Source organism: Vigna angularis, chromosome 9 (genome assembly GCF_016808095.1).
Source record: "Vigna angularis cultivar LongXiaoDou No.4 chromosome 9, ASM1680809v1, whole genome shotgun sequence".
Lineage (NCBI taxonomy): Eukaryota > Viridiplantae > Streptophyta > Magnoliopsida > Fabales > Fabaceae > Vigna > Vigna angularis.
Window position 1 is genome coordinate 20921917 of NC_068978.1, and position 26792 is coordinate 20948708.

Sequence of the window (26792 nt, forward strand, 5' to 3'; positions counted from 1 at the left end):
AATGATGGAACTCTTTTAAAGTAATTAACATGTTTGTTTTATTCTTAACCAAATCTGTAAATAAATAAATAAAAAAGTATCTGGCAAATGCAATATACATTATAAGGCATTTGAATGAAGTTACGACATGAACTCTCCAAGTACATCCTAAACACTTCACCAAACTATTCTGAAGACCATACAACTTTAGATCTAGTAATTTATTTCACAAATTGAGAAATTATCTCTCACTCGAGGGTAAGATGTTTTCATGTATATATTTAGACAAAGGTCGACATTCCCAAATAAATAATAAGTTAATATTTCTACCAACCCAAAAGACTCCCCTTGAAAGTTTCTCTATATAAATCTCTTCTTTAAAATCTCTGTAAAACATCTAGTTGATAAAGAAATTATTATTGAAGAGTCACCATGATTGTAAATAAACGAACAAATGTCACCTTTTTGCCACTGAACAAAAGGTATCACCATAATCCAACCAAAAAATTTTGTGTAACCTTTTGGCCACAAGACATGCTTTAAGGTGATCAATATTTCCATCAGGATCAATTTTGATATCAAAAATCCACTTACAACCAACAACTGATTTTCTATGGTAATGGGACAAGCTCCCAAGTTCCACTATTCTGAATAAAGTTTAGTTCATCTAGCATGGCTTGACGCCAACTAGAATGGGCTAAGGCATCATTGACAAGTTTTGGGATGGTCATAAAAGAAATAGACGAAAGACAAGTATTCACAGTCATAAATTGGAATAGGAAAGATATTCATGGTGTCAGACCTCGGAAAACGAAACCCAAAAACCCTCCGTCAGAGTATTAAAAACGCACTCGAAATCCCTTGCACAGACGCCAGGTGTCAATCACCGAAACTTCTAAAATCAGATAGTGGAAGGCAGGTGTCGGAAGGAGAGCGGACGCTCGTTTGGACGTGGGAAGAAAATGATTTTCTGAAACTTCTGTCTCACTCTCCTCTGCATGCACCCTCCTTCCCAAAATCTGATCTTTCATTTTCTCCTTCTTGTCTCTAGCAAACTCCCCCCTTCTCTCTACTGTAAATCATCTTTCTCTCCTCCGATCACATTTCAGAAACCGTAGAAGTGTGTCCGGCGTCTTAAGCTTCATTTTGAACCGATCACTTCAACGTTCTGATACTAGTAAGTCTTCTCTTTCTTAACCATTCGTTCTGGCCAACATGCAAGCCAAGTTCTGGTTTCATGAGTCCTTAGTATTAATTCTGAATCATTGTTGGTATGTTATTTGATTTTGGTTCGTAAATTAGTTGAACTATTGGGAGTAGAAGGAAATCTTAGTTCTTTGGCAAACCAACTTCAGTCAGTAGGATGACCGTTTACACTAGAGGTAAGGGAAGCTTATTCAATTTAATTCTTATGTTTTTGACTATACTGCATGAACGTTCGTTGAGTTGTATGAAGCATGACTATGTGATGATTGATTATTTGATATGTGAAAATAACTGAGTTAATGTATGAGTATGTGAAATGGGCTATAGTAGTAAGTATGAAATTATGAAGTATTATGCTGAGGAATGACTTTGAATATATGTGAATACTGAATAATAAATTCCCTATGATATTGAACGTTTGTCATTGAACGGTCCTTGACCGTTCGGTGTTTCTTATAAACTCTTTTGAGAGTGAATTCTTTCATTTGGAAAGAGTTCTAGTTGAGGACGAGCGCCTTCTTGTAATAGTACTATGTTTGAGCGTTCGGCCAAACATAGATTCACTTGTGTATTACGTGAGAAAATGAAAATCTTGTAAACAGATATTTTGCATGTTTAGTTATTCTTCAACCATGTCCCCAATGTGTTTATCCTTATGATTATAAATTTTTCCTATTATAAATTATTGATAAGTCTCAGCTCTCACTCCCATAATGAGTGGCGTTCGGTCTTACACCGAACGCTCATAAACCTTTAATTTAGTTATCCTGATGAAACCGCGTTCGTCCAAACTCTGTAGAAATTTCGTTACTGTGTTCGGTTATTGACCGACACTTAGTCTTGGTATATATATATATATATATATATATATATATATATATATATATATATATATATATATATATATATATATATATATATATATATATACATGAATTATTCTACGTCGATTCTTTAAAGGGCGTGGCACGTATACCTTCGCTGTCTCCAACCTAGAGTCTTCCGTACCTACTGTATTCTTCAAGTGTTGATTGTAGTTCACGAGAGTCAGTTCATTTAATAGATTCGTGTTATAAGTAACGTTCGTTACATATATTTTATAGTTGTGCTCGATTTCTTCTTAAACTCTGAAAGTAACCCTTCAGTCTTATTTTATTCTGGAATGAGAGATTTCACGGTCTCGTTCATCTCGTTCGTCCTCGTTCTGAAGAGGGCTGAACGTTCGTTATTTGACGTTCTTGGAAAGTGTGATAAAAACGATATTAACGTGGGAAATTATGAAAGATGAAAAGTATATAATATGAATATAAGGTTGTGGATTTTGAACGAGCGTTCCGGGGAGGAACGACTCATGATTGAATATTTGAAAGTGGTAAGGTATGACTATGGTTATGCTAAGCTGTCGATTCATCCTGATGTTCCGTGAGTACTCGTCTTCACGTAGAGGAGAGTGGGTCATGTGTGGGAACGGCAGGAGGTCCTAGTCCTTAGGGTCACTTTGGACAGTTAGGGCTAACCTCGGGTGGCAGCTGTTGAGAGTATCCCAGTTACTACATCACCCGGGTGCACGAACGTCGTAGCTACACAAATGTCATACAATCCGGACGGTCGGTCTAGTAGTAGGCCTTGCTTTAAGTGTATTGTTAATTTCATATGTGTGTTGGTGTATGAATTGTATGTTTGACAATTGAATTAAATTACATAAGCTTACCATGTGTTTTCCTTGTGTTGTCTTGTTGTACGTCCGTCTTGTCGTTGCAATGATCATCCGTGTGGATGTGAGCAGATGGAAGCGCGCTACTTGAAGAGGCGCTGGAAGAAGAAGCTTTGGAGGACGAGAACCTCGTAGATGTGGAAGTGAAGGCCGAACAGTAGGACGTTCGGTTGTAGTTAGTAGTTTAGTATGAAGTGACCGTTCGGTCACTTCCTTTCCCTTTTGTTATTTGACTGATCGGTAATTGGACTTTTGTAAGTCGTTCGGTCATGTTTTCCCTTTATCTTGTACAGCTTACTTTTGACAAACCTATGTAAGGCCGTTCGGCCAAAATCGTTCGCTTGTTTAATATAAAACTAAATTGGTTTATCATTAAATGTAATTAATTCTATTATATGGTTTTACTGTATTTTTGGGATGTTACACATGGCCATTATCAAGTCACAAAGTTTGAATAGAAACACCAAATTGAGTTTTAATTTTATTATAAAAGGTTTTAAAAATATAAAAATAAATCAGAACGATTTTTCTAGAGCTGTCAAAACAGGTAACCCAGCTCGACCCGACCAGACCCGGCTTACAACAGGTTGGTTACTTAGTGAGTCAACCCAACCCGGCTCACTTATTAGCGAGCTGAAAAAATTTGAACTCGGTCTGACCCACCACTAGTTGGTGGGTTAAACGGGTTGGCTCACTCACTCATTTAATAATAAGGTTTTTTTAAAATAAAAAATTACATTTTTTTTCAATTCAAATCTAAATAAACGTCACACTAAAATGATGTTAAACTCCAAAGACAATTCAAAATAAAAAACAATATCATACAATCCAAACGTAATCCAAAAACATGTACAAAAGGCGAAAAAATAAGTTTTTAATATTGATAATTTTTGTATCACTTGTCCATTTATAATATTAGAGTCTTGAATATATAAATCTATAATATTTTTGTGTCTTAGAAACATCTTATTCTTTATCACCATCTACAATATAAAAAAAATACTAACTAATAAAACACAAAATAATAAATAAATAATTAAATTAAATTAGATGGGTTGGTGAGCCAACCTGGCTCACCACGGGTTCAACCCGGTGAGCCGGGTTCTAAGTGAACCGGGTTGAAAACTAGCCCGCATAAAAAAATTACATTTTTTCCAAACCCAACTCGGCTCAAATCCGTGGTGAGCCGGGTTGGCTCGCGGGTTACAACCCATTTTGACAGCATTAGATTTTTCATTAAAAACAGTCCAGTACATCGGGAATAATCATCAATAAAAGTAATGAAATTTCGAAAATCTAAATTAGACTTAACATGACTAGGTTCCCAAATGTCATATTGAACTAAGACAAAAAGAGACGAAGCATGTTGTGAGACACTACGAGGAAAGGAACTACGAATATGTTTTCCTAATTAACATGACTCACTGACTAAATTAGACAACTTGGATAAGCTAGGAACAAGCTGCTACAATTTTGCAAGATTGGGATGACCTAACTAATCAAGAAAAAGAAATGGAGACTTCATAACCGTTCCAACATTTGTAGAAGGGTGGAGATGATAAAGACCATGAGACTCACATTCAGTGTCAATCACTTGTCTCGAACTTTGGTCTTGTAAATGAACAAAATCTTTCACTACTACAAAAAAATGATATTGAAATCACTCAATAGCTTTGGTTTCAAGGAAAACGAAGTATTTCAAAACGCGATGACATTTTGAAATTTTTGTACAACTATAGCCTTTGATTTTAAGGTAACCGAAGTCTACAACGATATATGCTTTGATTTTTAAAGAACCGAAACCTATAATTTTCCAAATAATTTCAAAAATGTAATTGGTGACATTTTTGTAAATATTTGTGAAACTATAGACCTCGGTTCTTTAAAGAACCGAAGCCTATAATTGTGCAAATATTTTCAAAATATTTGCACAACTGTATGCTTCGGTTCTTTAAAGAATTGAGACTTATTTGTATGTTAGGATTAAAATTATATTCTCACCAAAGTTTTTTCATTTACGCCATATTAGTTCTCCACTACAAGTTTCACTTTTCACCATTCCTTGTCACCAAATGCGAACCACGTTGTCACTTTCGACGTCACTCCTCCACTCCTTCCCTTCGTTGTAGCCAACGTGAAGTGTGTTGCCGCGTTGTCAGTACGAGCATACATTTTCTTCCCATTTTGAAAGTGGTTAGAGGTTCATTCTTTTTTGTCTTCAATTTTTTTTTCTATTTCATAATTTGTTTTTTCTAATGCAAATATTTTTTTAATCTCTTTTGTTCAATGTGGAGGTGGGAAAGGTAGTGGTGGCTTTGTTTGTTTGTGGGGAACATAGTGGTTCTTCGGTAAAAAATACGTAAGGATAGGAAGAAATTGATTTTTAAAAAAAATATATATATAAGAATAAGCTTCGATTCTTATTCAAAAAGAACTGAAGCATAAAGTAAAGAACAAGCTTTGGTTAACTGAAGCCTAAAGTTATATATTTTTTACCTCGTCTGAATATATTTTGGTTAAAGAACTGAAGCATAATCTCCAAAATAACTAATATAAAAGCCCTTACCTGTACTAGTATTTATTAAAAGAGATAACACAATCAAGAGAATGAGTTAGAAAACTAAAGGATAATAAGTTAAAAGGAGACCCAAGAACATAAAGAACATTATCAATGGATAAAAAAGGAAAAAGGTTAATAATCCCAATTCCATGAGCTAAAGTACTAGATCCATTAGCCATTGTAAAAAAAAGTAAAGGATCCGGAGAGGATAAAGAGAAAACAAAGATTTGTTACTAGTAATGTGATATGTGGCTCCTGAGTCAAGAACCCAAGAATTAAGAGAAGAAGATGGAGTCAAGCCAACAAAATATGTACCTATGTGTGCTATAGATGTAGTGGAACAAGAAAGTTGTTGATTTTTATACCATTTAAGAAATTTATTGAAAATAATAGAGTAATCCGTAATATCGAATGAAAGAGGATCCTAGTAGGTGATTGTGAGGGAGGAGTAGTCTGAACAACAACAACAAATCTAGGAGAACGACCATGTAACATATTTGCCAATCTTGTGACCTAACCTACCACAATGGTCACACTTGTGACATCTTTTCCCGACTTGTGAGAGTGATGATGTTGAGATAGGTGTATCATCGATGAGTCAATAAAAAAGTGTATCATCGATGAGTTTAGTAGGTGCACACAAAATAATGGAACAAGTAGAAGTCAAAGTGGGTACAACAGGTGAACCTAAAATTTGATAACAAATATGGAAATATTTATCAACAAGGCTGTGTAATGCCAATATCATGAAGAACTTTGATTATTGCTCTATTTCTGGGGTAGGAGTATAGGCAAAAGACAATAATTTATTAAATTCATGAAAAATAGCATGAATTTTACTCATATAATCAGTCATAGAGTCCTAATATCGAGGAGCAACAACATTGAAAAGATATGACAAACACCATAACTAAGTTGAGTATCATGGGTGTATATGTCGTGTTCCCAGATTTCAAAACATGTTTCCTAAGAATGAAAATTTTGTTTTAAAGAAGAGTGAAGGGTACCCTTGATAACAATGCATAACTGAGCATCAACTTTGAATCAACAAGTAATTGCAACAAAATCAATAGTTATCTCGCTCAGAGTGTTATGATCAACATACCCTTGATTCTTAAGCCAAAGTTTAACGTTTGATGCCAAAGTCACATAATTAGTGTCCTCTGACTTATCAATACATAAATGCACATTGACATAGTTTGTATGGACATGTCAAACGTAGTAATGATAGAGAAAGAGGTCAAAAGAAACAACATGGAAATAAGCCATAAACAAGTAGGAGAGAGAAAAACCCTAAACACGAAAACAAGCCCAATCAATGTAGGAAGGCCAAATCTAGGGAGAATAGGTCATGACGAGTCCACGAAGGTGGTCGGCACCGAAGACAATGACACATGTGCTGCTACGTGCGATTGGAAAAGACAACAATAATAAACTATGATTGACGTGTGAGAATGCGTCTAAACTCCGACGGTGATGATCTTAATGACGTTGTAGTCGCCTAGACGAAAGAAGCATAACCGTGTAGTCGCTTATTGAAACTGATGCTTTAGCGACAATGACGGTGGCGACTACTCTAACTACGACAACGACAATTATAATGGACATATGGGTGACAAAAAATTTCCGAAAAACCTTAGGCTCTAAATATCATGTTCAATATAGTAAAAGAACTATGTATCATATTAATCTTCCTTAAATATAAATATATTATATTGAATTTATAATAAAATAAATATAAACTAAGTCCAAAATATAAATAGAAATAATATTATATGTAACATCCCAAAAATACAGCAATAAACTATATATTAGAATAATCACAGTAATAATCCAGAATCAGTCTTACACTAGAGTCGAGCGTACGCTCATGGCCGAACGACCTTACAAAAAGAGTTATAATATAATTACAAGAACAACCCAAGTCTGACCGAACGGTTTACAAAAGAAAAAAACCGAACGGTCAGATAAAAACAAAAGAGGGGTGACCGAACGATCACCTCACGATAACACTAATCCTCTACTAGCCGAACGTTCCTACTGCTCGTTCTTCACTTCCACTTCTACCAAATTTTCTTCTTCCAGCGCCTCTTCCAGCCGCTCGTCTCCTTTTGCTCACATCCACACGGATAATCATTGCAATGACAAGGACGGACGTTCAAAACCAGACACGACAGGAAACGCAGGGTAAGCTTATATAATTTAATTCAGGCATAAACATACATTTCAATTAATCCAACACCAAATAAATTTCAACGTATGTATCATACAAAGCCTATCATTAGACTGACTGTCCGGACTGTATGAAATCTGCATAGCTACAGGCGTTCGTGCACCCGGGTGATGTAGTAACTAGAATACTCTCATCAGCTGCCACCTGAGGTTAGTCCTATTCATCCAAAGTACCCCTAAGGATGGGACCTCCTGCCGTTTCCACACATGACCTACCCTCCTCTACGTGAGGACGAGGACCCACGAAACATCAGGATGAACTGCCAGCATTAGCATAACCACAATCATACTTTACAAATCTCAAATTCTCAAACCTGAGTCGTTCCTCCCTGGAACGCTCGTACAAATCCACAACATTTCATTCATCTCATATTTTCTTCATCAATCATTATCAATCATCTCAAGTTTGTCTTTCATTACCAATCATTTCAATTTCCTCTTTGTTCAAAGATTATTAAGGACATCAGGTACCGAACGTTCCATCCTCCTTTAGAACGAGGACGAACACTTGGAACGAGACAAAGAGGTCTCCAGTTCCAGAATAGAATAAGACCGAGAGGGTTACTGTCAGTTTGAGAGAGAAACCGAGAGTACTAAATATAGCAAGGAACGAACGAATCGAACGTTCATTACAAAGTGATTCAATTATATAAACTGACTCTTGATAACTCTGACCGAACGCTGAAAGGGCCTCGTCAAAGGCTACGACTCTATGCTGCAACCAATCGATACAGACACTTCAAGATATTTCAACAATAATACTTAGAAGAATTCTCATGAAGAAACCGAACGCTTATGAATGTTTAACTTATTTGATTTTACATCAAGAAATCCGAATGCCAGTAAATGACCGAGCACGGTAGAGAAGAAAATTCTATTGAAGTTAAACGAACGCTATTTTCATCAAGATAGACTATACAAGAAACGAGTACGAGCGCTTGGTGTAAGACCGAGCACTACTAAACTTATAATAAAAGGCTTGATAATTATACTTATATATATATATATTACTGGGATCGTGTTTTCAAATAACTACATATATAGATATTTAAATTTATAACAGGGCAACAATACACAGCTATACTTGGCCGAACGCTCAAGCATAGTGGTTTGAGATACAAACGCTCGTTCTCAAATAGGATTCCTTCCAAATGAAAGAATGCACCCCTAACCAACTTCACTAGAAAAATCGAACAGTCGAGGACCGTTCAGTACGATCGTACAATTTCTTAGGGGAACTCATATCAGGATTATTTATATTTACGCTCATTTATTAACATATAGTTTCACCATTTATTACATTCATATCATGATCAACTTTCATACTTCATACCGCTCATATCATATAAGTTTCATTTATTTCAAGCATCAAAACATGGCAACCATCATATATCATATAGTCAAATATCACAATAATCATACTTCATTTTAAATTAGTAACTCGACGAACGTTCATGCAATCCAATCACACAGTCATCATGCATCAAAATCATTCAATCAACTAAACGAACGTTCAAACATTTCAACAGCATACAAATTAAATTAAATAAGCTTCCCTTACCTCTGAGCGTGAACGTACGTTCCTCAGACTGGGACTCAGTTCTCTGAACTACGATCCTTTCTACCCTCAACGCTCAACAACTCTTCGATCCAAAGTAAAACAACAGACCAAACTCGATCAGAATGAAACTAAGGGCTAATGCAACCAGAACTTGGTTTGCATGTTTACAAGAACGAACGGTTAAGACAAGAAAAACTTATCCGTTCAGAATTTGAAACCAATCGGATCAAACTAAAGCTTGGGACGCCGGTAGTGATCCTACGGTGCCGGAATAGTGATCGGAGGAGAGAAAGTGAGTATTTTCTCAGAGAGAAAATGAAGAAGACGTAGAGAGAAGGAGGAGAGAATGGGATTTTTCAGAAATCTGGAAAGGGGTGCATGCAGAGAGTGGGGTAGATTTTTCTGAAAATTCAAGTTTTGCTCCGCGCGTCAGAACGAACGTCCCCTCTTCAATCGACACCTGTTTTCCACTAACTGACTTTCTGATTCTCTTCGCTTGACACCTGGCGTTCGTCATCTGAGTGTCGCGTCTACCTCTTGACATGTGAATTCCACTAAGCGAGACGTGCTTTGATTTTACTGGTTCTGACATTATACTAACTAAAGATAAAAAAAATATAAAATATTTATTTAAAATATATAATAATCTAATATATCTAACATATTAATATTTAACAAAAATAAATAATCGGTTTACAATAAATATTAAAATATTTTGAATATGATGAGAAAAAAATTATCTTCTTAATATAAAATTTTAATTCCCTTAATTTTATTTGATCAGTTAATAATTAAGATAAATAAACACATATTTGATTTTTGAAGTGTTTGTCAAATCATGAAACAATGCAAAAAGAAGTTTTTAAGTCTGTAAATTTAAGTCTATTAATAAAATGTCAGACTTAAAAAATATCTTGTGACAATTTTGTATATAAAAGATGCTACTTTAAGTCTATTAATCTGATAACAGACTTAAATTTATATTTAAAAAATATACTATGTAAATTTTGTAAATAAAATAAACTACTTTAAGTCTCTTAATTAAACAAGAGACTTAAAATTTTTTGTTTTAAGTCTGTTTAAAGAGGATGAGACTTAAATTTTACACTGTTTAAATTTATAACAGATGCTAATACTAAAATAAAATTTTAAATTTATCTTTTTAATTTTTTTTATGTTTCAGAGTGCTAAACCCTTCCATTTCTCTCCCTCCCCATCTCTCATCCAGCCGGCAACGACGACCTTTTGGCGGCTCACCGGCAGCGATGCGTTGACGGAATAGTGTCAACCAACTTTCATGTTCGAGTATTGAAGGAATGGCTTTTGAAGTTACGATTTTGGGATTGGGGATTCTGATTTGGAGAATTTCGTGTGTTCTTTTGGGGGTTAGGGTTTCGAAATGGGGATTTGGGTTTCTAATTCTCGCTTTCGGGTTTCCCGTGGTGGTTGATGGTGGTTGCGCTGGTAGCGTCAATGGAGGCACTGGTGAGTGCGGCCAGCGATCTGCAACGATTCATGTTTTTCTTACCTCCAAGCGGCAATCTGTAAGCCTCTTCTCTCCTCCAGCCGGCGATGACCACTTGCGGCGATATAGTAGACGCGACAGACCAGCATTGCAATGGTCCTTTTTTGTCTGATACATAAAGGAAATTAAGCAAATGGAATATCTTTCGAAGGTATATAGATTTATATTTATATATAATATGTTCTTGATGGCATGTAATCTATGTTTATGAGGGTCTGAATCATTAAGATGAGAAATATGAAGCTGTTTAAAAAAGCTATGTTTGAGAAAACTATATTCTGAATAGGTTATCCATGAGATGCTGTGCAAAACATCTATCTCATTTGCTAAATTTAGACAGGCAAAGGTTGACCTCAGCATCAATGGTTAGTTTAGTTTAGTTATTTAGTGCCATATTTTTCAGTATTCTTACAACATTTAAAAATTTTCGTTCATTACAATACCTTAGCATTTATGGGAAAATGCAAAATTGCAGGTTTTACTATACCAAAAGGATGGAAATATGGACCCTGAAACTTACATCAATCCAAAGGAATTCGATCTTTCCAGATGGGAAGTATGTATGATATATAGTAATTAATTTTGAAAAAAAGAATGTTCTTCCGCTCATTCTTGAACATGTGAGTTTGATTTTGAGGAACAGAAGATGATATGTTATGTGTCTTAAAATTATGTATTCTGCAGAATCACACAGCAAGAGCGGGTTCTTTTATTCCATTTGGATTGGGAAGCAGATTTTGTCCTGGGAGCGACCTGACCAAACTTCAGCTCACCATTTTCCTCCATCATTTTCTTCTTAACTACAGGTTTCATTTATTTTTTACATATTTTTTATTTTATTTTTTGTCTTAGAAGGATAGTCAAGGAAGCATTGCTTTATGTTATATTGTGAAGAAAACATTTGATCTGATTGGTCTTAAACAATTGAATGGTGCATGATGGAGAGAGCAAGCGGCATTGTTATGCTTCTAGCATATGCCGGATACATCTTCTTTCAATTAAAAACACATCGACAATTTTTTGATGCACAAGAGGTGATTGATGTTTTACCCTTGATTCAACACATTTCATAAGCTTTACTCCAACAATTTTGCTAAAGAAATAACAATTCCTTTTCAATATATGACACTCATTTTGACTTATTAAGGATGTAGAACAAGCTTTAACACTTTATATTTTATAGAATAAGTTGGGGCATTTTTGTTAACTTCATTAGCATCATTTTGTTATCAATTATGGGAAACGCTGCAGAGCATGCCGGTTTAATCATTTTCCCTTTCAAGAACAAGTTGGTATGGTTTCCACATAAGTTATTTTGCTAAGCATAATTTTCAATTTTGCATATAAGGTTAAGCTTGTCAAATGTGTTTCACTTAAAAAATATATTTATGATGCAGGACATATCATTAGGTGTTGCAATGGGATCTACAACTGAAATTTCTGGTGAGGCTAAACTATTTTTAATATTAGTGTGTATGATTTAGTCCCATTTATAGCGCCACGTACAAAAGAAAGAGCCACCTCTTCTATCTCCGTTTTCTCACCACCCAAATAATATAAGTAAAAGGCTTTTCTACTTTGGTTTTTATTAGGATTATAACTTACAGACCTAATTTAAATTTAATGATAATAATTATTTAAATTCAAACTAAAACATAATTTAATATAGATTTAAAGTTTCAGTGAAGTCGCATGGTTTTTATCATGATTAATTTGATAGAAAACTTTTAAAAATGACACTAGAAAATTCATTTTTAAGGCTTTCTTTATTTTTCTTTTATTTCTTAATTTTCTTTTATTGTACATTTCTTCAGTTTCTTTTATTATTTATAATATTTAATTTTCTTCTTTTTACAGGGTAACAGGCAGATTAGTTGGAAACACTTCATGGAGTCTATTGGCAATGGACAAGTTATCTCCTACAATGTGAAGATTAATTTGAGTACTTTTAAAAGTATTTATTTGAATAAATTTATATTAAAAATTGAAATGTAATGTTAAAATATATAGTTTCCAAATTTTTCATATGTTTAATATTTTTTTTTATTTCAAGCTTAATTCATAATCATTTAGTTTTGGTGATTTTGGATAATTTACTAGATAATTTGATTCTTTTCATTTTAGGTTTTGGTTTACTGATTAAATAAATAAAATTAAAAAAATAGTAAATTTAAGCTGGTCACAATAAAATTAAATCCATTATCATTTTTTTTTATAATTATCTGTGTGTCAAGAAAGTCTGTTGGTCAATATCAGACTTAAATTAAGTCTCTTAGTTAACAACACTTAAAATTTAAGTGTATCAAATCTAAGTCTATAATTTAAGTATGTCGAATCTAAATCTATTGGAAAACAAAATTAAAAAGTCTGTTTTTGTATTAGTTAGTTCTCTCAAGATTAATTACATATAAACCTTAATTTTTTTTAATACATGTAACAATTAATACAGTGAATTAAAATTAACAAAAATTAAAATCTTCTATATTAGGAATATAGTTTTTTACTTATTTTACTAAAAGTAAAATAAACATTTATTACACTAAAACGACTAATTAGACTCTATATATACAGTGAATACTATTTTAGAAAAAGAAATAGTTGATATACAATTTAAGCAAAGTTTTATTCCCTTGTTTTCGCCAACAGACAACGGAAATAAATTCCAGTGGCTACGGAATATTCTTCATTCATTCCCTCCCAAATTGTATCATCTTCACTGTATGGAAATCTGTTTTTAGATACTTAAGTACGACCTGTTACAAACAAATTTAAAGTTTGTTTTTCACTTTATTTTATTGTTTTCGTAGGTCTAAGATGTGAAACACCTGTCACTGTCTTCACAAAGGAGAGGTTGACCCTTTGACTCATTTCTATTAATGTGACATCTATCTCTCTTTTTATATATATATATATATATACAAAAATGATTCTTTGACACGGTTAAAGCAAATTACATTCATTTGACACGCGGTGGGCCCCGAAAACTGTCAACATCATGAAGGATAGCTTGGTCATTTGACATTATGGGCTGGTGCTGAGTTGGTAGGTAAAAAAGTTAAATGAAACGTTGCGTTTCACTGTGTGGCTTAGGATTTGTGTGTGGGATTTCAAATTTCGAAACGCTCAAGTTAACTTGCTGGCTTAGGATCGTGTGTGGGATTTCAAATTTCGAAATTTCGAGCTAGGGTTAGGATTGAGAGAGAACGAGAGATAACGAGAGAACCAGAGAGATCGAGGGAGAAAACACAAACCCTACTCCATTGCTGCCACCGGAGGCTGGACGTGATAGGAAAAGTTTGTACCAGCGAAGGTGTAGCCGAAGGCAAAGTTCGTACCGGACGTGATCGATGTGGAGCGCGGAAGGTTTGTCCCCTTTCTTATTTCTCCCCTTTGTACCGTTTGAATAATATAAAGTATGATACTGTTGTTCCTTTGTTCTTTTCTCAGAATTTGTCTATCTTTGTTTTTATTTTTGGTATTTTATCGGAAACCCTAGACTAAAGGGGGAAATGTTGTGAGAGATAAAATTCTGGATTGGGCAAACCTGTAGGATTATTTACTGTCCTTAGTGTTTTTGGGCTTGGTTTGCTTATTTGCAAAAGGGAATATTGCAATAAATGGATAAAGTGTGAGATGATTACAAGAAATGGAAAAAGGGTAGTGTCGATGGAGAGCTAGAGAGTGAAAAAGTTCCACGAAATCAGAGGGAATAGTGATTGGAATAGTTTGCAAAATGGCACCCACCCAGCACGGTTATTCTGCTCAGCAGCAGCACGAAATGCAACGCAAACGTTTCTAACTGTCTTCGCGCCAATGGTGGAGCTACTTCCCATGAACTGATTGAAATGATTCCCCTTTTTGTTATAGTCCGAAAACTCCCTGTCCATGCTGCATTGGCTCCCTCTGTGTTCCTTCATTATTATCTGTTTGATGATATTTTTTTTGAGTTAGAAAAAGGGAAATATTGTCATGAGAGTTGAACATCAGTTTAAGGTGTCCTGAATTTTTCATACATTTGCTTCTGGCACCATTTTATTTTTAATTTATGTATTGTATATGTTATTTACCTGCATCCACTGTTTTTTACTCAGTGATAAATTTGCTTTGGAATCCATCACATATATTTTATTTCTATCACTACTAGGTTGCCCTTTCTTGGTCAGTTGTATTAGCATTTTGCATTGTGCCCTGTTTGCCCCTAGATATATTGCGTGATTATGTTGTTTGTGGTTTGTATATGGTGTTTGGCCACTGTTATTTATAACTCCTTGGATTTTATGTAGAGAATAGTTTCATCTAATTTATGAATTTAAATATAGATTATTCTTTCATAGAGCTAAGTGCTTGATTAACACCAAAAGTTTCTTTCTCCATTTTTTCTGTTTCTAGTGTCCTTGTGGAATCAGCTCTTACGAAATTAATTGTTTTGCATGTATTACCCTATGACATAACTCTGAGGAATATTGTCAAGGTAAAGATTTTGGTGAACAATTTTCTATTGTACTATTATATATGTTGTAAACTTTTCTATGACTTTAAATGATACTCTCGGATTGTGCAGGTTTTTGGAAGTGATATTGGGGGCCCAACTGATGACCTAGTACGTCTATCAATACCAATTGATACCAAGAAGCCTCCAACACGCTCCGTTGATGACATTCTATCGAAATTGATTCCACCTCTTCACAAACCTCAAGGCACTGGATGAAAGAAGAACAATATAAATGCAACAACTTTAAAACTTTCATAATTTTCTTGCCTGTATTTCAGATTTATCGTTGTTGTTTGTTGTCGAATATTGTGCGTGGTCACATGGATGTGTTATTTAGAAAAATTTGTGAACTACTTAACTTATGTTGATCAATTTGTTGTTGCATTAAGTGCTTATGTAATGTTCGTTATGTTATAAGTTTTATATGAAGTTCATTTCGTGAAAATTAAAAGTGTTTAACTTTATGGACAACTTTATTCGGTTATTTATTGAATTGGTTTTCTACAACAATATAAGTGGTTATTTATGCAATTTGATTTTGTACACCACCACGAGCGTCCAATTTTCTGGAGGAGCGTCCAATTTTCTAGACGACCGTCCAATTTTATGGACGAGCGTCCACTTCTCTACGATCTTCTGGACGAGCGTCCTTCTGGATGAGCGTCTGGACGAGCGTCCACATCTGGACGACCGTCCTTCTGGATGAGCGTCTGGACGAGCGTCCATCTGGTCCAGCGTCTGCACGACCTTTAAACGACCGTCCATGTGCCAGCGACGGACGTATGGACGAGCGTCCACTAGCAGATCGAGCGTGGACTTGATCTTCTGTGGACGACCGTCCTCTTGTGCGTGCAGGGGGCGACGAGCGTCAGCTTGCTATGAAATGTTCGTGCGCTCGCTATGTGACGAGCGTCCTGGGCGACAGGGCGATGTGCGAAAACGCTGGAGGCTCGGTCAGCTGTACAGAACGAACGCTCGGTCACGTGTAGAGAGCGCTCGTTCACTAAATGCATAGGCGCTGATTTGGTTACAATAAATGGGCGAAAACGCTGGACGCTCGGTCAGCTGTACAGAACGAACGCTCGGTCACGTGTAGAGAGCGCTCGTTCACTAAATGCATAGGCGCTGATTTGGTTACAATAAATGGTTATGTTGTTAGACCTTTGTGGTTATTTCTGAATTTTATTTTGTACAACAATATTACTGGTTAAATTCAATATCAAAGTTTTAATTCTTTGATGCACTAACTGGATATATGGACAACTTTATTCGGTTATTTACTGAAGGACCGCGATATTCCAACAACACATTTTTAACACTCTTTTAACACTATTTCATGGATAACTGTAATATTTGAAACGTACAATATATCATTTTGTTGTGTATGTTGTGTAACTGAATCTCTATTAATGGTGTGTTATAATGAATTTAATTATGTCATACAAAATGGTGCCTAAAACTCATGAGGGGTGCCTAAAACTGAATCCCTTTTTTCAGCAGTCTCACTCATTCCTTGCACAGCTTGCTCCTCCAACTTATGAGGGGTCTCCCCACCCTCCTTGGCCTCACATCACATCACCATCCACCCTCTCCCACCTCTGGAACACCTGCACAAGCCTCAGACAGGTGCAAATTAGCATAAAAGTCAGTTTTTTGTCCAATGGTGACCTGTGTTCATCTGACTGAGTACCTGTGTTGGACTTTCTGTACAAATTCACAATTTCTCTCGGGTAATCGTTTACAGGGGTCCTGTAAACGATTACCAGACCCTTTTTTCAGCAGTCTCACTCATTCCTTGCACAGCTTGCTCCTCCAACTCATGAGGGGTCTCCCCACCCTCCTTGGCCTCACATCACATCACCATCCACCCTCTCCCACCTCTGGAACACCTGCACAAGCCTCAGACAGGTGCAGATTAGCATAAACGTCAGTTGTTTGTCCAATGGTGACCTGTGTTCATCTGACTGAGTACCTGTGTTGGACTTTCTGTACAAATTCACAATTTCTCTCGGGTAATCGTTTACAGGGGTCCTGTAAACGATTACCAGACCCTTTTTGCAGCAGTCTCACTCATTCCTTGCACAGCTTGCTCCTCCAACTCATGAGGGGTCTCCCCACCCTCCTTGGCCTCACATTACATCACCATCCACCCTCTCCCACCTCTGGAACACCTGCACAAGCCTCAGACAGGTACAGATTAGCATAAAAGTCAGTTTTTTGTCCAATGGTGACCTGTGTTCATCTGACTGAGTACCTGTGTTGGACTTTCTGTACAAATTCACAATTTCTCTCGGGTAATCGTTTACAGGGGTCCTGTAAACGATTACCAAACCCTTTTTTCAGCAGTCTCACTCATTCCTTGCACTACTTCGTCCCCCTACTCATCACGGGTCACTCCACGCTTCTTGCGTTCACATCAATCACCAACACCCATCTCCCCACTCAGAAATTTATCAAATCCTTCGCATTAATTACCATTAATTTTAGTGAAAATGGTCTCGTACTGTTCAAATTTTTATTATAATGCTGCGTTGATTTTTCAATCACTAATTTTGTCATTATAACAAACACAAACGCAAAGTAAAAACAATTCATTTCGAAATCCAACCACTATTCTTATTACAAACACATAGTGTACATTGTCAAATAACATTAGGTACATATTTAAACATCTTATACATGTCAAAATTGTCAAATAACATTAGGTACATATTTGAACATCTTATACATGTCAAAATTTGATAATTTCTTAGCAATCCTAGACAATGCCGTATAGATTTAGGGCTTCCATTCTGCTAATGTTCTCGTTGTCCAGGATCCAGTCACACAGCGAGAGAGAAGACGGACGAGAGACAAGGCTTGAACGAACGAGAAGAAGCAAGGCTTGAACGAAGAGAGACGGACGACACAACAATACAAGTGTTCAACTTCAATTTCAATGTCAAATATTTTTCGAACAGTTAGTGGTTATCTGTTAAGTTTTATATGGTTATTTGCTCAATAACTTTTGTTCACTGCAAGTTCTGCTAATTTAGTTAATAGCTTATGTACACAAAATGGACATTGGTGATACTAGTGCATAACTAATCCTTCACTATACATAGTAAACAACTTAAAAAACCATAGAACAAAAATTGTTTCATATTCTATCATATTCCAGCAACATCATTACAAGTTATATCCTATTTCATGACTTCTTCATTTGCTATAGCATTCCACAGTTCTTCATTACTGTACTTCTATGCATATTTCCTTCATGTAATACCCAATCACACACCGTTTGTTGTCGAATAAGTTGTAACTGCTCCTGCATTGATATTACAGTAGTGAAATATTATAATTAATAACCTGTTTTAAAAAACCATTTAAAACAATACAAACATATACTTAAAGAAGACCAACCGTTGTGTAATCGGGCATTTTTTTTGCCACCTACTGATTAACTCTATAAGAATAGGGCTAGAAATAACCATATCATCAACCATATCCACCAACCACTTGAAAGGTGTTGACTTTAAACGTTCCTTTTGAAAGGATGATAGGCAACCGTTCACTTGAACTATATGTTGTGTCTGGACTCGATGCCTAACTCTAAGTGAGGCCTGCAATTATAAATCAAACCGTATGTTACTTAATTCAATACAACATTGTGCATATTTAATGGTAAATTAATAAAAATACACCATACTTACCATTTCACTGACTTCTTTGTCCATATCACTATATCCTGCAAATTTAACAAAACAAAATAAAATTGATTGTATAATACTATGTATCTCACTTGACAGTCACATGTTCAAATTAATAAATTGGTTAAATACAGTGTATCAAACTAATGCATGCATAAAGTGGAATCGTGATATTAAAATTTGAACATTGACCACTTACTGTACCAAAAAATACAATGTTTCTAACTAATGCATGCATAACTAACCATAACACCACTTATTGCACTTTAAAATGTGGACATTGATATTGTATATAAAAACTGCTACAGATGTACAAAAACCGATTTACAAATCACCACATCCGACTAACAAGATAACCAGCTAATGCAGGGAGAATATTGCAATCTGATTTCGTTTGGTAGTGGAAGAAAAGGTTGCCCTGCAAGCTCACTGGCTTAGCAGGTTGTGAAGGGTCTCGTTGTTTCTAAGGCTCTCATTGTCTCATTGAATATAAAAAACTTCTACGGCAGTACAAAACCAGATTTACAAATAACCACATACGATTAACAACATAACCACTTCCTGCAGCTCGTTACTCAACTCATGCATGCATAAAGGGTCTTAAAAACCAACCTCAGTCAACGGCATAGCGACAAAAACAAACTCAAAAGTCTAAAAAACCACCTCCCCAATTTTAAACCGAATGGACCCCGTATCACGCCTACACCCTAGGGTCAAAATGAAACTCAAAAGACTCAACCTTTTTACTACTCTGCTTCCTGTCGCACCACACATAAAGCTCCTACATAAAACACGTTACCAGCAAAGCAACCCCAACCCCACCTCCAACATAGAACACATCACCAACAAACCAACCCCACCTCCCATCAACCCAAAAATCAGAGATTGGTCCCCCACAACCCCACATCAATAAACCGATGTACCAAAAAATTACATTGCCACAAAAACTACACAGCCTAACACAGAAAATAAAAAATCAAAAACCTGTACCGTAAAATCCGAAGACGAAACGCGCGACAGAAATGGAGTTTCTTGATGGAAACGCGCGACACAAATCCGAAGACGAAACGCGCGACACAAATCTGAAGACCAAACCTGGACCGTAAAATCAAACGAAAAAGGTGTCTGAAAGATGAAATTGAGAAGCATATGACAGTGGTGGAAATCGAGTTTCTTAAGAAAACTCAAATGGGGATTTCGAATCTGAAAACACAAACCCTAGGTGTTTTTCCACTTTTACCCTCCATCACTTTGCAGTTTTTTTTTAAAAAAGCTGACGTGGACCGTGTCAAATGAATGTAAGTGACACGTAAGCGTGTCACCGTATTACTACTCATATATATATATATATATATATATATATATATATATATATGTCACATTAATAAAGAGAACTTGTAGTTTAAAAAGAAATGTATGTAGTTTGAAATAAAATGATTTATAATTTTCAACTTATTTATAATTTAATATTAAAGTTTAATTTTAATCAATGTGATTCATGCAGATGAAAATTCAACTTTAGAGAACTTTGATTCATATGACTACAAAAGAAATTAATTAACCATGGTAGGTGAACTGATTCTATTATGTAAATGTGAGATAAAGTAATAAATTTTCCGAACTCAAAGTTAATAGAGAATAGCATTAATTTATAGAAAAAATGTGAAAGATTAATTTTTGTCCCCGAAGAATAAATTTCCGTAAAATGCACTACACCTAAACATTAAGTGCAAAGCACAGACACAGGATAATTTCTCTCGTACACAAGCATCTCGAAGGAATTAATCTCAACTAAGATAAAGCCAAACTCCAATATTGATTCCATCAGCTTTGTAATGGCTCATGGTAGGAAATTCACTGAGGATTAGGAGGACGACTATTTGCAGCACAGACCCTAGAGCCCCACTCAAGCAATTCTTTGCTCGTATCATCCTTGTGAACAATCACCTCAATGAAGCATAAGCAATCTTTCTTGTCTCCTGTTGCTGTCTGAATTGCTTCAATAAGTTCCTCCTCGCATGTGACCTGAAATAAGGCATGCATAATGAACTTTTCATAAGAATGCAAATTAACAAATTTGTTGTTGAATGTATAAGAATTTGTAGTCACTTACCTTACTGGTCCAGCATTTCCCGTCACCATTGTGGATTGCATCAACCAAGGCAGTGTAGTTCCAGTTCTTAATCACATTGTATGGCCCGTCATGAATTTCAACTTCAATGGTGTATCCACCATTGTTTATCAGGAAGATGATGGGATTCTGCTCATTTCGTATCATTGTGGAGACATCCTGAGCTGTCACCTGCAAACAAGTTAAACAAAATGCATTATAATTAGCTCAAGAATTGTTGAGTAAGGATAAAAAAATTTAGACTTGTTATAGCAGACCATGAGGGAGTGAAAATTGTAAATTTATTGGAGTACTGTAACCAAGAAAAAACAATTTCCTTTTGATTGAAGTGTGCTTAGATAGTTATGAAAGGCAAACCTGAAAGCTTCCATCACCAATGCAAGAAATCACACGCTTTGGACGAACAGCCTGAGCATAACCAAGAGTTGCACCAACAGACCATCCAATTGAACCATATTGCATTTGGAACTCGTACCTGTCAACAAACCTTCTCTTCAAAACTGAAAACAAACGATAGAATGAAAACTAAAATGGTAAACACCAATCACACTGAACGTGCTACTCACCCACATCCTTTTGGCAACTTCAGCTTTTGGCAGTTAAACCAGGAGTCCCCTGTCTCAGCAATCACAGCAGTCTCACCAGACAGCATTTCTTGAACATGCTTAAACAGTATATTAACCCTCAAAGGCTCTCCTGGTTCAGCCTTCAGAGGCTTTCCATCAGGGACAAATATCCTGGCATAGTTTTCATATGCAGTGTTGTTATGCTGAAGACGCTTTCCAAGTGCTGTGAGGAAGTCCTTCATGAGGATACACCCAAATGCAGGTCCATTTGAGATCACAACTCGGTCAGGCTGCACAATGATGGCCTTCTCCTTCTTCAGAAGGAGAGAGTACCCTACTGAACTGTAGTCATTGAAAATGGGGCCAGCAAACAAGTATGCATCTGCAGATTCCACAATCTCAGCACAGAAAGCAGTGCTCACAGCTCCCCAGAATGTGCCAATGAAGTGCTGGTGGTACTCAGGTACTAGTCCTTTGGCTGATGGCATCACAGCAAATGGATAGCCAGATGCATCGGCAAGCTCAACAAAAGCCTCACATGCCTTAGCCACCCTCAGTTTTGGACCACCCACCATTACAGGCTTCACTGCCTTGTTTAGGAACGCTGCTGCTGCCTCCACTGCTGCCTCCAACCCTAGCTTGTTACTCAATCTGTAACAGTATAACACCCATCAATAAAGAAAATCACTGAGAAAGAAACATATACATCTATTATCATCATTTCCCCTTTCTAAAAGAACTTACAACAAACATTAGTCCTTCAAGAATAAGAACAACCTCATGCTATCAATTTAAACCTTAAATCTAACCACTTGCTGCAATTTTAGTTCATAAAAAGTATGTTAACATCATTACTCAAGTAGAATGACATTTCAAATGTTGAACTAAAGTGACTGATAAATTTCCATTTAAGGGAATCAATGTCTCACAAACCAAGTTGAGTATTTAATCAAAAGAATATGAAAAATCAAACCTGGGAGAGAGAGAAAATGGAACTGGTTCACGACTGAAAGTGGGGTGAGGAATGCCAGGCAAGTTACAGCTTATGCTTATGTAGACGGGCTTGCTTTCTTTCAAACAGGTTGAGATCGCTGTATCAATCATTTCATGAGCATCCTCTATGTTATTCACCACAGCCTATCAAACCATACACTAAAATCATTTAGCACAATCACAGATTCATATCCATCAAGAAAGTTAAGAAATAAAACTTTATTTTCTTTACTTCAGTTCATGTATATTAAAAGAATATTTTTATTTTTAAATGTAAAATAAACGGATCTATATTAAATAAAAAGTTAAAAATATTAATACTTTATTATGTTAGAAAAATGTACAAGATAAAAAAGGTATCCGTTTATAATTTTTCAGAAGATAAGTACTCAAGTCACGTTACATACAGGAATACTACTATTGCACCTTGTACACTTAAAACTGAAGTAATTGTAGCTGAAAAATTATACTTTGACGTTGTTTATTGAAATAAACATTCACTTCAAAATTTTATTTTAATAATATAACATTATACATCAATAATTTAATTTAGAAAATAATTATTTTTATTACATATATTAAAAAATAATTTAATAAAATTCATTACTGAAAATAATTTTTTTATTATGAGGGGTAAAAGTATGAATGGTGATTTTTAGTTTCACAAATATTCAGGTGCATTAATTCTCTTTTTACTGAGATCTACTCAAAATCACTTTATCCTTTCAGATTACACCCACAGAAAAAGACATAAATAGGAAAGAAGTCTGTTATAAATAATCAACAATTAAAAGTTGAATACAATATGTCTAATCACACACTAATGTAGTTTCTTCCTTTTTAGAATAAGTAAAATATTTCTTTAAATCATATTTATGATGATGTCTGATTGGTTGAAAATAGAAAGCAGGCAAATTAAGAAAATGAATGTTCTCTTTAATTAAATGCTTAAGACGCTATTATGATTATTGCATGTGTCACGATCTAAATAATTTTAGACCTCAGATATGTTGGACAATTTTTTATAATAATTTTTAATAATAAATCATGTATTACTATTTTATTAATTTGTTAGAATTTATTTTTAAAAAAATATTTGAAATAAACCAATTGCAATTGTAAAAAAGTTATAAAAATAATTATTAAAAAAATATTTTTCATAATTTTATTCAAATACCCCAACTTTTCTAATAAATCAATCGTATTTATGTAAAAAAGATATACAAAAACACTGTAATTTAAATCAAGAGTCACTAGACCAGAATTATTATTTGTTCATAGGTGTCGAATTATTATTATTTTTATTAAAAACCATGGATTATTGTAATGAAATAACATGGTAAATGGAGATGGAAACAAAATGAGGGTGAGATTCTGACCTGGTAGCAGGTAACAGTTTGGAAGCACCTGAGTTCCTGACTGAAATCTGGCAACCCAATGGTGTGGTGCAAGATCCTGTTCGTGCCGAAGTCGTTCGTGTTGGGTCCACCAACGATGCAAATCACCGGAAGATTCTCACTGTACGCGCCGGCGATTGCGTTGATCACACTCAGCCCGCCCACTGTGAAAGTCACCACGCACGCGCCGACACCCCGGCACCGTGCGTAGCCGTCGGCGGCGTACCCGGCATTGAGTTCGTTGCAACATCCGACGTTGGTGAGTTTGGGCTCCGCGATGAGGTGGTCGAGGAGGGTGAGGTTAAAGTCACCGGGGACGGAGAAAACGTCTGTGACCCCAACCTGCACGAGGCGATGCGCGAGGTGGCGGCCGAGGGTGGCCTCGGTGGTGGGGACGGCTGTGGCGGGGACGGAGTTCTTGATGGCTGAAGCGGTGCCGTTGGGGACATTGCCGACGTCGTTGTTGGCGGGCTTACTGGAGTCGAGGGAGCCGATGCTGTCCATGGGTTTGTTTGAGTTTGATGAGGTTAAGGTTGTGTGTGTTGACGGTGATTGTAATAATGTGAGAGAGAAATAAGAGGGTATGGGAATTTATAAGGGTGTGTGTGTGTGTGGTGTAATAGTGAGAGGAAGAGAAGATGGTGGGTTGCATTACAAGGGGCGGTTTTCCGGTTTTGCATGTTGGAAGGAAGAGCCATTTGGAATGGGTATTACTGCTCTCTCCTATTTTTGCTTTGCACCATGTGATATGTCATGTGATGTGTGTCTCACTGCTTCCAAATTCAACTTCCGACACATAATTACGACACTGTTTTTGCTCCGGCTGACTTTTCTTTTTCTTTATGTGAATTTTTTGTTTACTTAATGAAAAGCCTAGTAAAAATACTTATGAATTGAGAAAAAGTTTCTCTAATTAAAAACTTATAGTTTTGCTTGTTAATATATGACCAGAGTTAATAAATGTATAAATTTTATAAATACATGTTTTTATTATTTTTTATTGTATTATTTTTATTGTAAGTTAATCTGTCAGATCTCGGAAATTTAACCCAAACCCCACCTGTTTAATCTCATTTAATGCGTCCAAAACCCTGCTCAGAATCATTAAAAACCCACCCAAAACTCTGAACACTGACGCCAGGTGTCAAGAATGGAAGATTCGAAAATCAGTAGTGGAGGACAGGTGTCCACAAGAGAGCACACGTTCGTTTGGACGTGGGGCAGACAAAAATAATTTTTCTGAAAACTCTGTTCACTCTCCTCTGCATGCACTTCTCCTTCCCAACTCTGACTTTCCATTTCCTTCTCCTTCTCTCTAGAAAAAACCTTTTCTTCTCTCTACTGTAACTCATCCTTCCTTTCTCCGATCCCATTTCAGAAACCGTAGAAGAAGTCCCGGCGTCGTGAGCTTCATTCTGGACCGAACAATTCCAGATTCTGAAACTGGTAAGTTTCTTGTCCCTAGTCGTTCGTTCTTGTGTTACATGCAAAACCAAGTTCTGGTTGCATGCATGGGTTGTAAGTCTAAGTTGTTCCTAATTTTTATGTGGTTAGATTAAATTGGAATAGTTAAGTGATCTTGAGGATAGAAAGCTGTAAGCGGACGAATCAAAATCTTGCGCTTAGAACGTTTCACTCACGAATCCAAGTAAGGGAAGCTTATTTAATTTAATTCGTATGTTTTATTTGTGCTGTATGGACGTTCTGTGAGTTGCATGAAGCATGATCTGTGTTATTTGATTTTTGATATATGATCATAAGTATGAACTGATGCATGGTGAATATGAAATGTACTATGATATGAGTATTTGAAAATATGAAATGTATATGCTGAGAAATGAGTAAATGTAAATGAAACTTTGAATAAAAACTTCCCTATGATAACGTACGTTCGTCATTGAACGGTCCTTGACCGTTCGGTGTTATTATTAAACTTTATTTGAAATGGAATTCTTTCATTTGGGAAGAATTCTAGTTGAGGACGAACGCCCTCTTGTATTAGTGCTACGTTTGAGCGTTCGGCCAAACGTAGATGCCCTGAGTATTATGTGAGGAGTTGAGAAACTTTATAAATATACCTTTGAACACTCAGTTATTCCTAAATCCTAACTTCACCATCTCGTGTTACCTTTATTTTTATTTCTATTATGAGTACAACTCCGCGATGGGTTTTGACCCAAAGCGTACGTTACGAGTGGCGCTCGGTCTTATACCGAACGCTCGTCCTTGTCGTTACTTACCAAATGAGTGGAAATAGCGTTCGTCCAAAATTCTGTAAATCCGTGTACCGCGTTCGGTCATTGACTGGCAGTCGGCTTCTATAGTTAAATTGTGCTCGGTATGGTCATTTAATCATCTTGAGGTGTCCTTATCCAATTGGATTCGGCCTAGAGCCTTCCTACTTAAATTATTCTTTGAGAAATGATTTGATCTTCTTAGAGTCAGTTCATTCAACTGATTCGAGTAGAAAATGACGTTCGTCAAATATGATGTGTCGGTTTATTCGGTTCTGAAAAGAGGAGTTCTCGATCTCGTTTTCACGTTCGTCCTCGTTATGAAGAGGGCTGAACGCTCGTTATTTTATGTAATTGTAATGGAAGACGAAAATGAGGTTAAAGTGAAAAATTATAAGGATTGAACAGTATATGAGATGAAATAATGGTTGTGGAATTTGAACGAGCGTTCCAAGGAGGAACGACTCATGTATGAATGAATATGGAATGCTGTAAAGTATGACTGTGGGCATG

The 26792-nt window shown here is 35.9% G+C and overlaps 2 protein-coding genes and 2 long non-coding RNA genes across 7 annotated transcripts; 2 read left to right on the forward strand and 2 right to left on the reverse strand.

Moving 5' to 3' along the window:
• The first annotated feature begins 10407 nt into the window (after window positions 1-10407).
• On the forward strand, window positions 10408-12859 carry LOC108347198 (uncharacterized). Of its 2 annotated transcripts, XR_001833847.2 has the most exons (6): window positions 10408-10928; window positions 11064-11142; window positions 11253-11333; window positions 11462-11583; window positions 12175-12220; window positions 12635-12859. It is a non-coding gene; the product is annotated as an uncharacterized LOC108347198 (long non-coding RNA). The 2 variants fall into 2 exon arrangements; XR_008245163.1 differs by lacking the exon at window positions 11064-11142 and having other exon boundaries at window positions 10410-10928.
• A 929-nt stretch (window positions 12860-13788) lies between these two features.
• Window positions 13789-15664, forward strand: LOC128194048 (uncharacterized). Its single transcript, XR_008245336.1, has 2 exons — window positions 13789-15248; window positions 15339-15664. It is a non-coding gene; the product is annotated as an uncharacterized LOC128194048 (long non-coding RNA).
• Window positions 15665-18156: 2492 nt separating this feature from the next.
• On the reverse strand, window positions 18157-20206 carry LOC128194095 (uncharacterized). 2 transcript variants are annotated; one of them, XR_008245413.1, is made up of 4 exons: window positions 19949-20206; window positions 18962-18996; window positions 18672-18871; window positions 18157-18576 (listed from the first exon to the last, which is right to left on the reverse strand). XR_008245413.1 is itself a non-coding variant. In XM_052868824.1 (3 exons), the coding sequence occupies exons 1-3, from the start codon at window positions 18983-18985 to the stop codon at window positions 18498-18500; spliced, it is 303 nt and encodes a 100-aa protein (XP_052724784.1). In that variant the 5' UTR covers window positions 18986-19035; the 3' UTR covers window positions 18157-18497. The 2 variants fall into 2 exon arrangements, 1 of the variants encoding a protein (XP_052724784.1); XM_052868824.1 differs by lacking the exon at window positions 19949-20206 and having other exon boundaries at window positions 18962-19035.
• A 364-nt stretch (window positions 20207-20570) lies between these two features.
• On the reverse strand, window positions 20571-24812 carry LOC108346926 (pyruvate decarboxylase 2). 2 transcript variants are annotated; one of them, XM_017585996.2, is made up of 6 exons: window positions 24028-24812; window positions 22629-22792; window positions 21656-22306; window positions 21447-21564; window positions 21072-21260; window positions 20571-20983 (listed from the first exon to the last, which is right to left on the reverse strand). In XM_017585996.2, exons 1-6 carry the CDS (start codon window positions 24547-24549, stop codon window positions 20813-20815), a joined length of 1815 nt encoding a protein of 604 aa, XP_017441485.1. In that variant the 5' UTR covers window positions 24550-24812; the 3' UTR covers window positions 20571-20812. The 2 variants fall into 2 exon arrangements, with proteins under 2 accessions (XP_017441485.1, XP_052724511.1); XM_052868551.1 differs by having other exon boundaries at window positions 21447-21576; window positions 24028-24809.
• Window positions 24813-26792: the final 1980 nt, after the last annotated feature.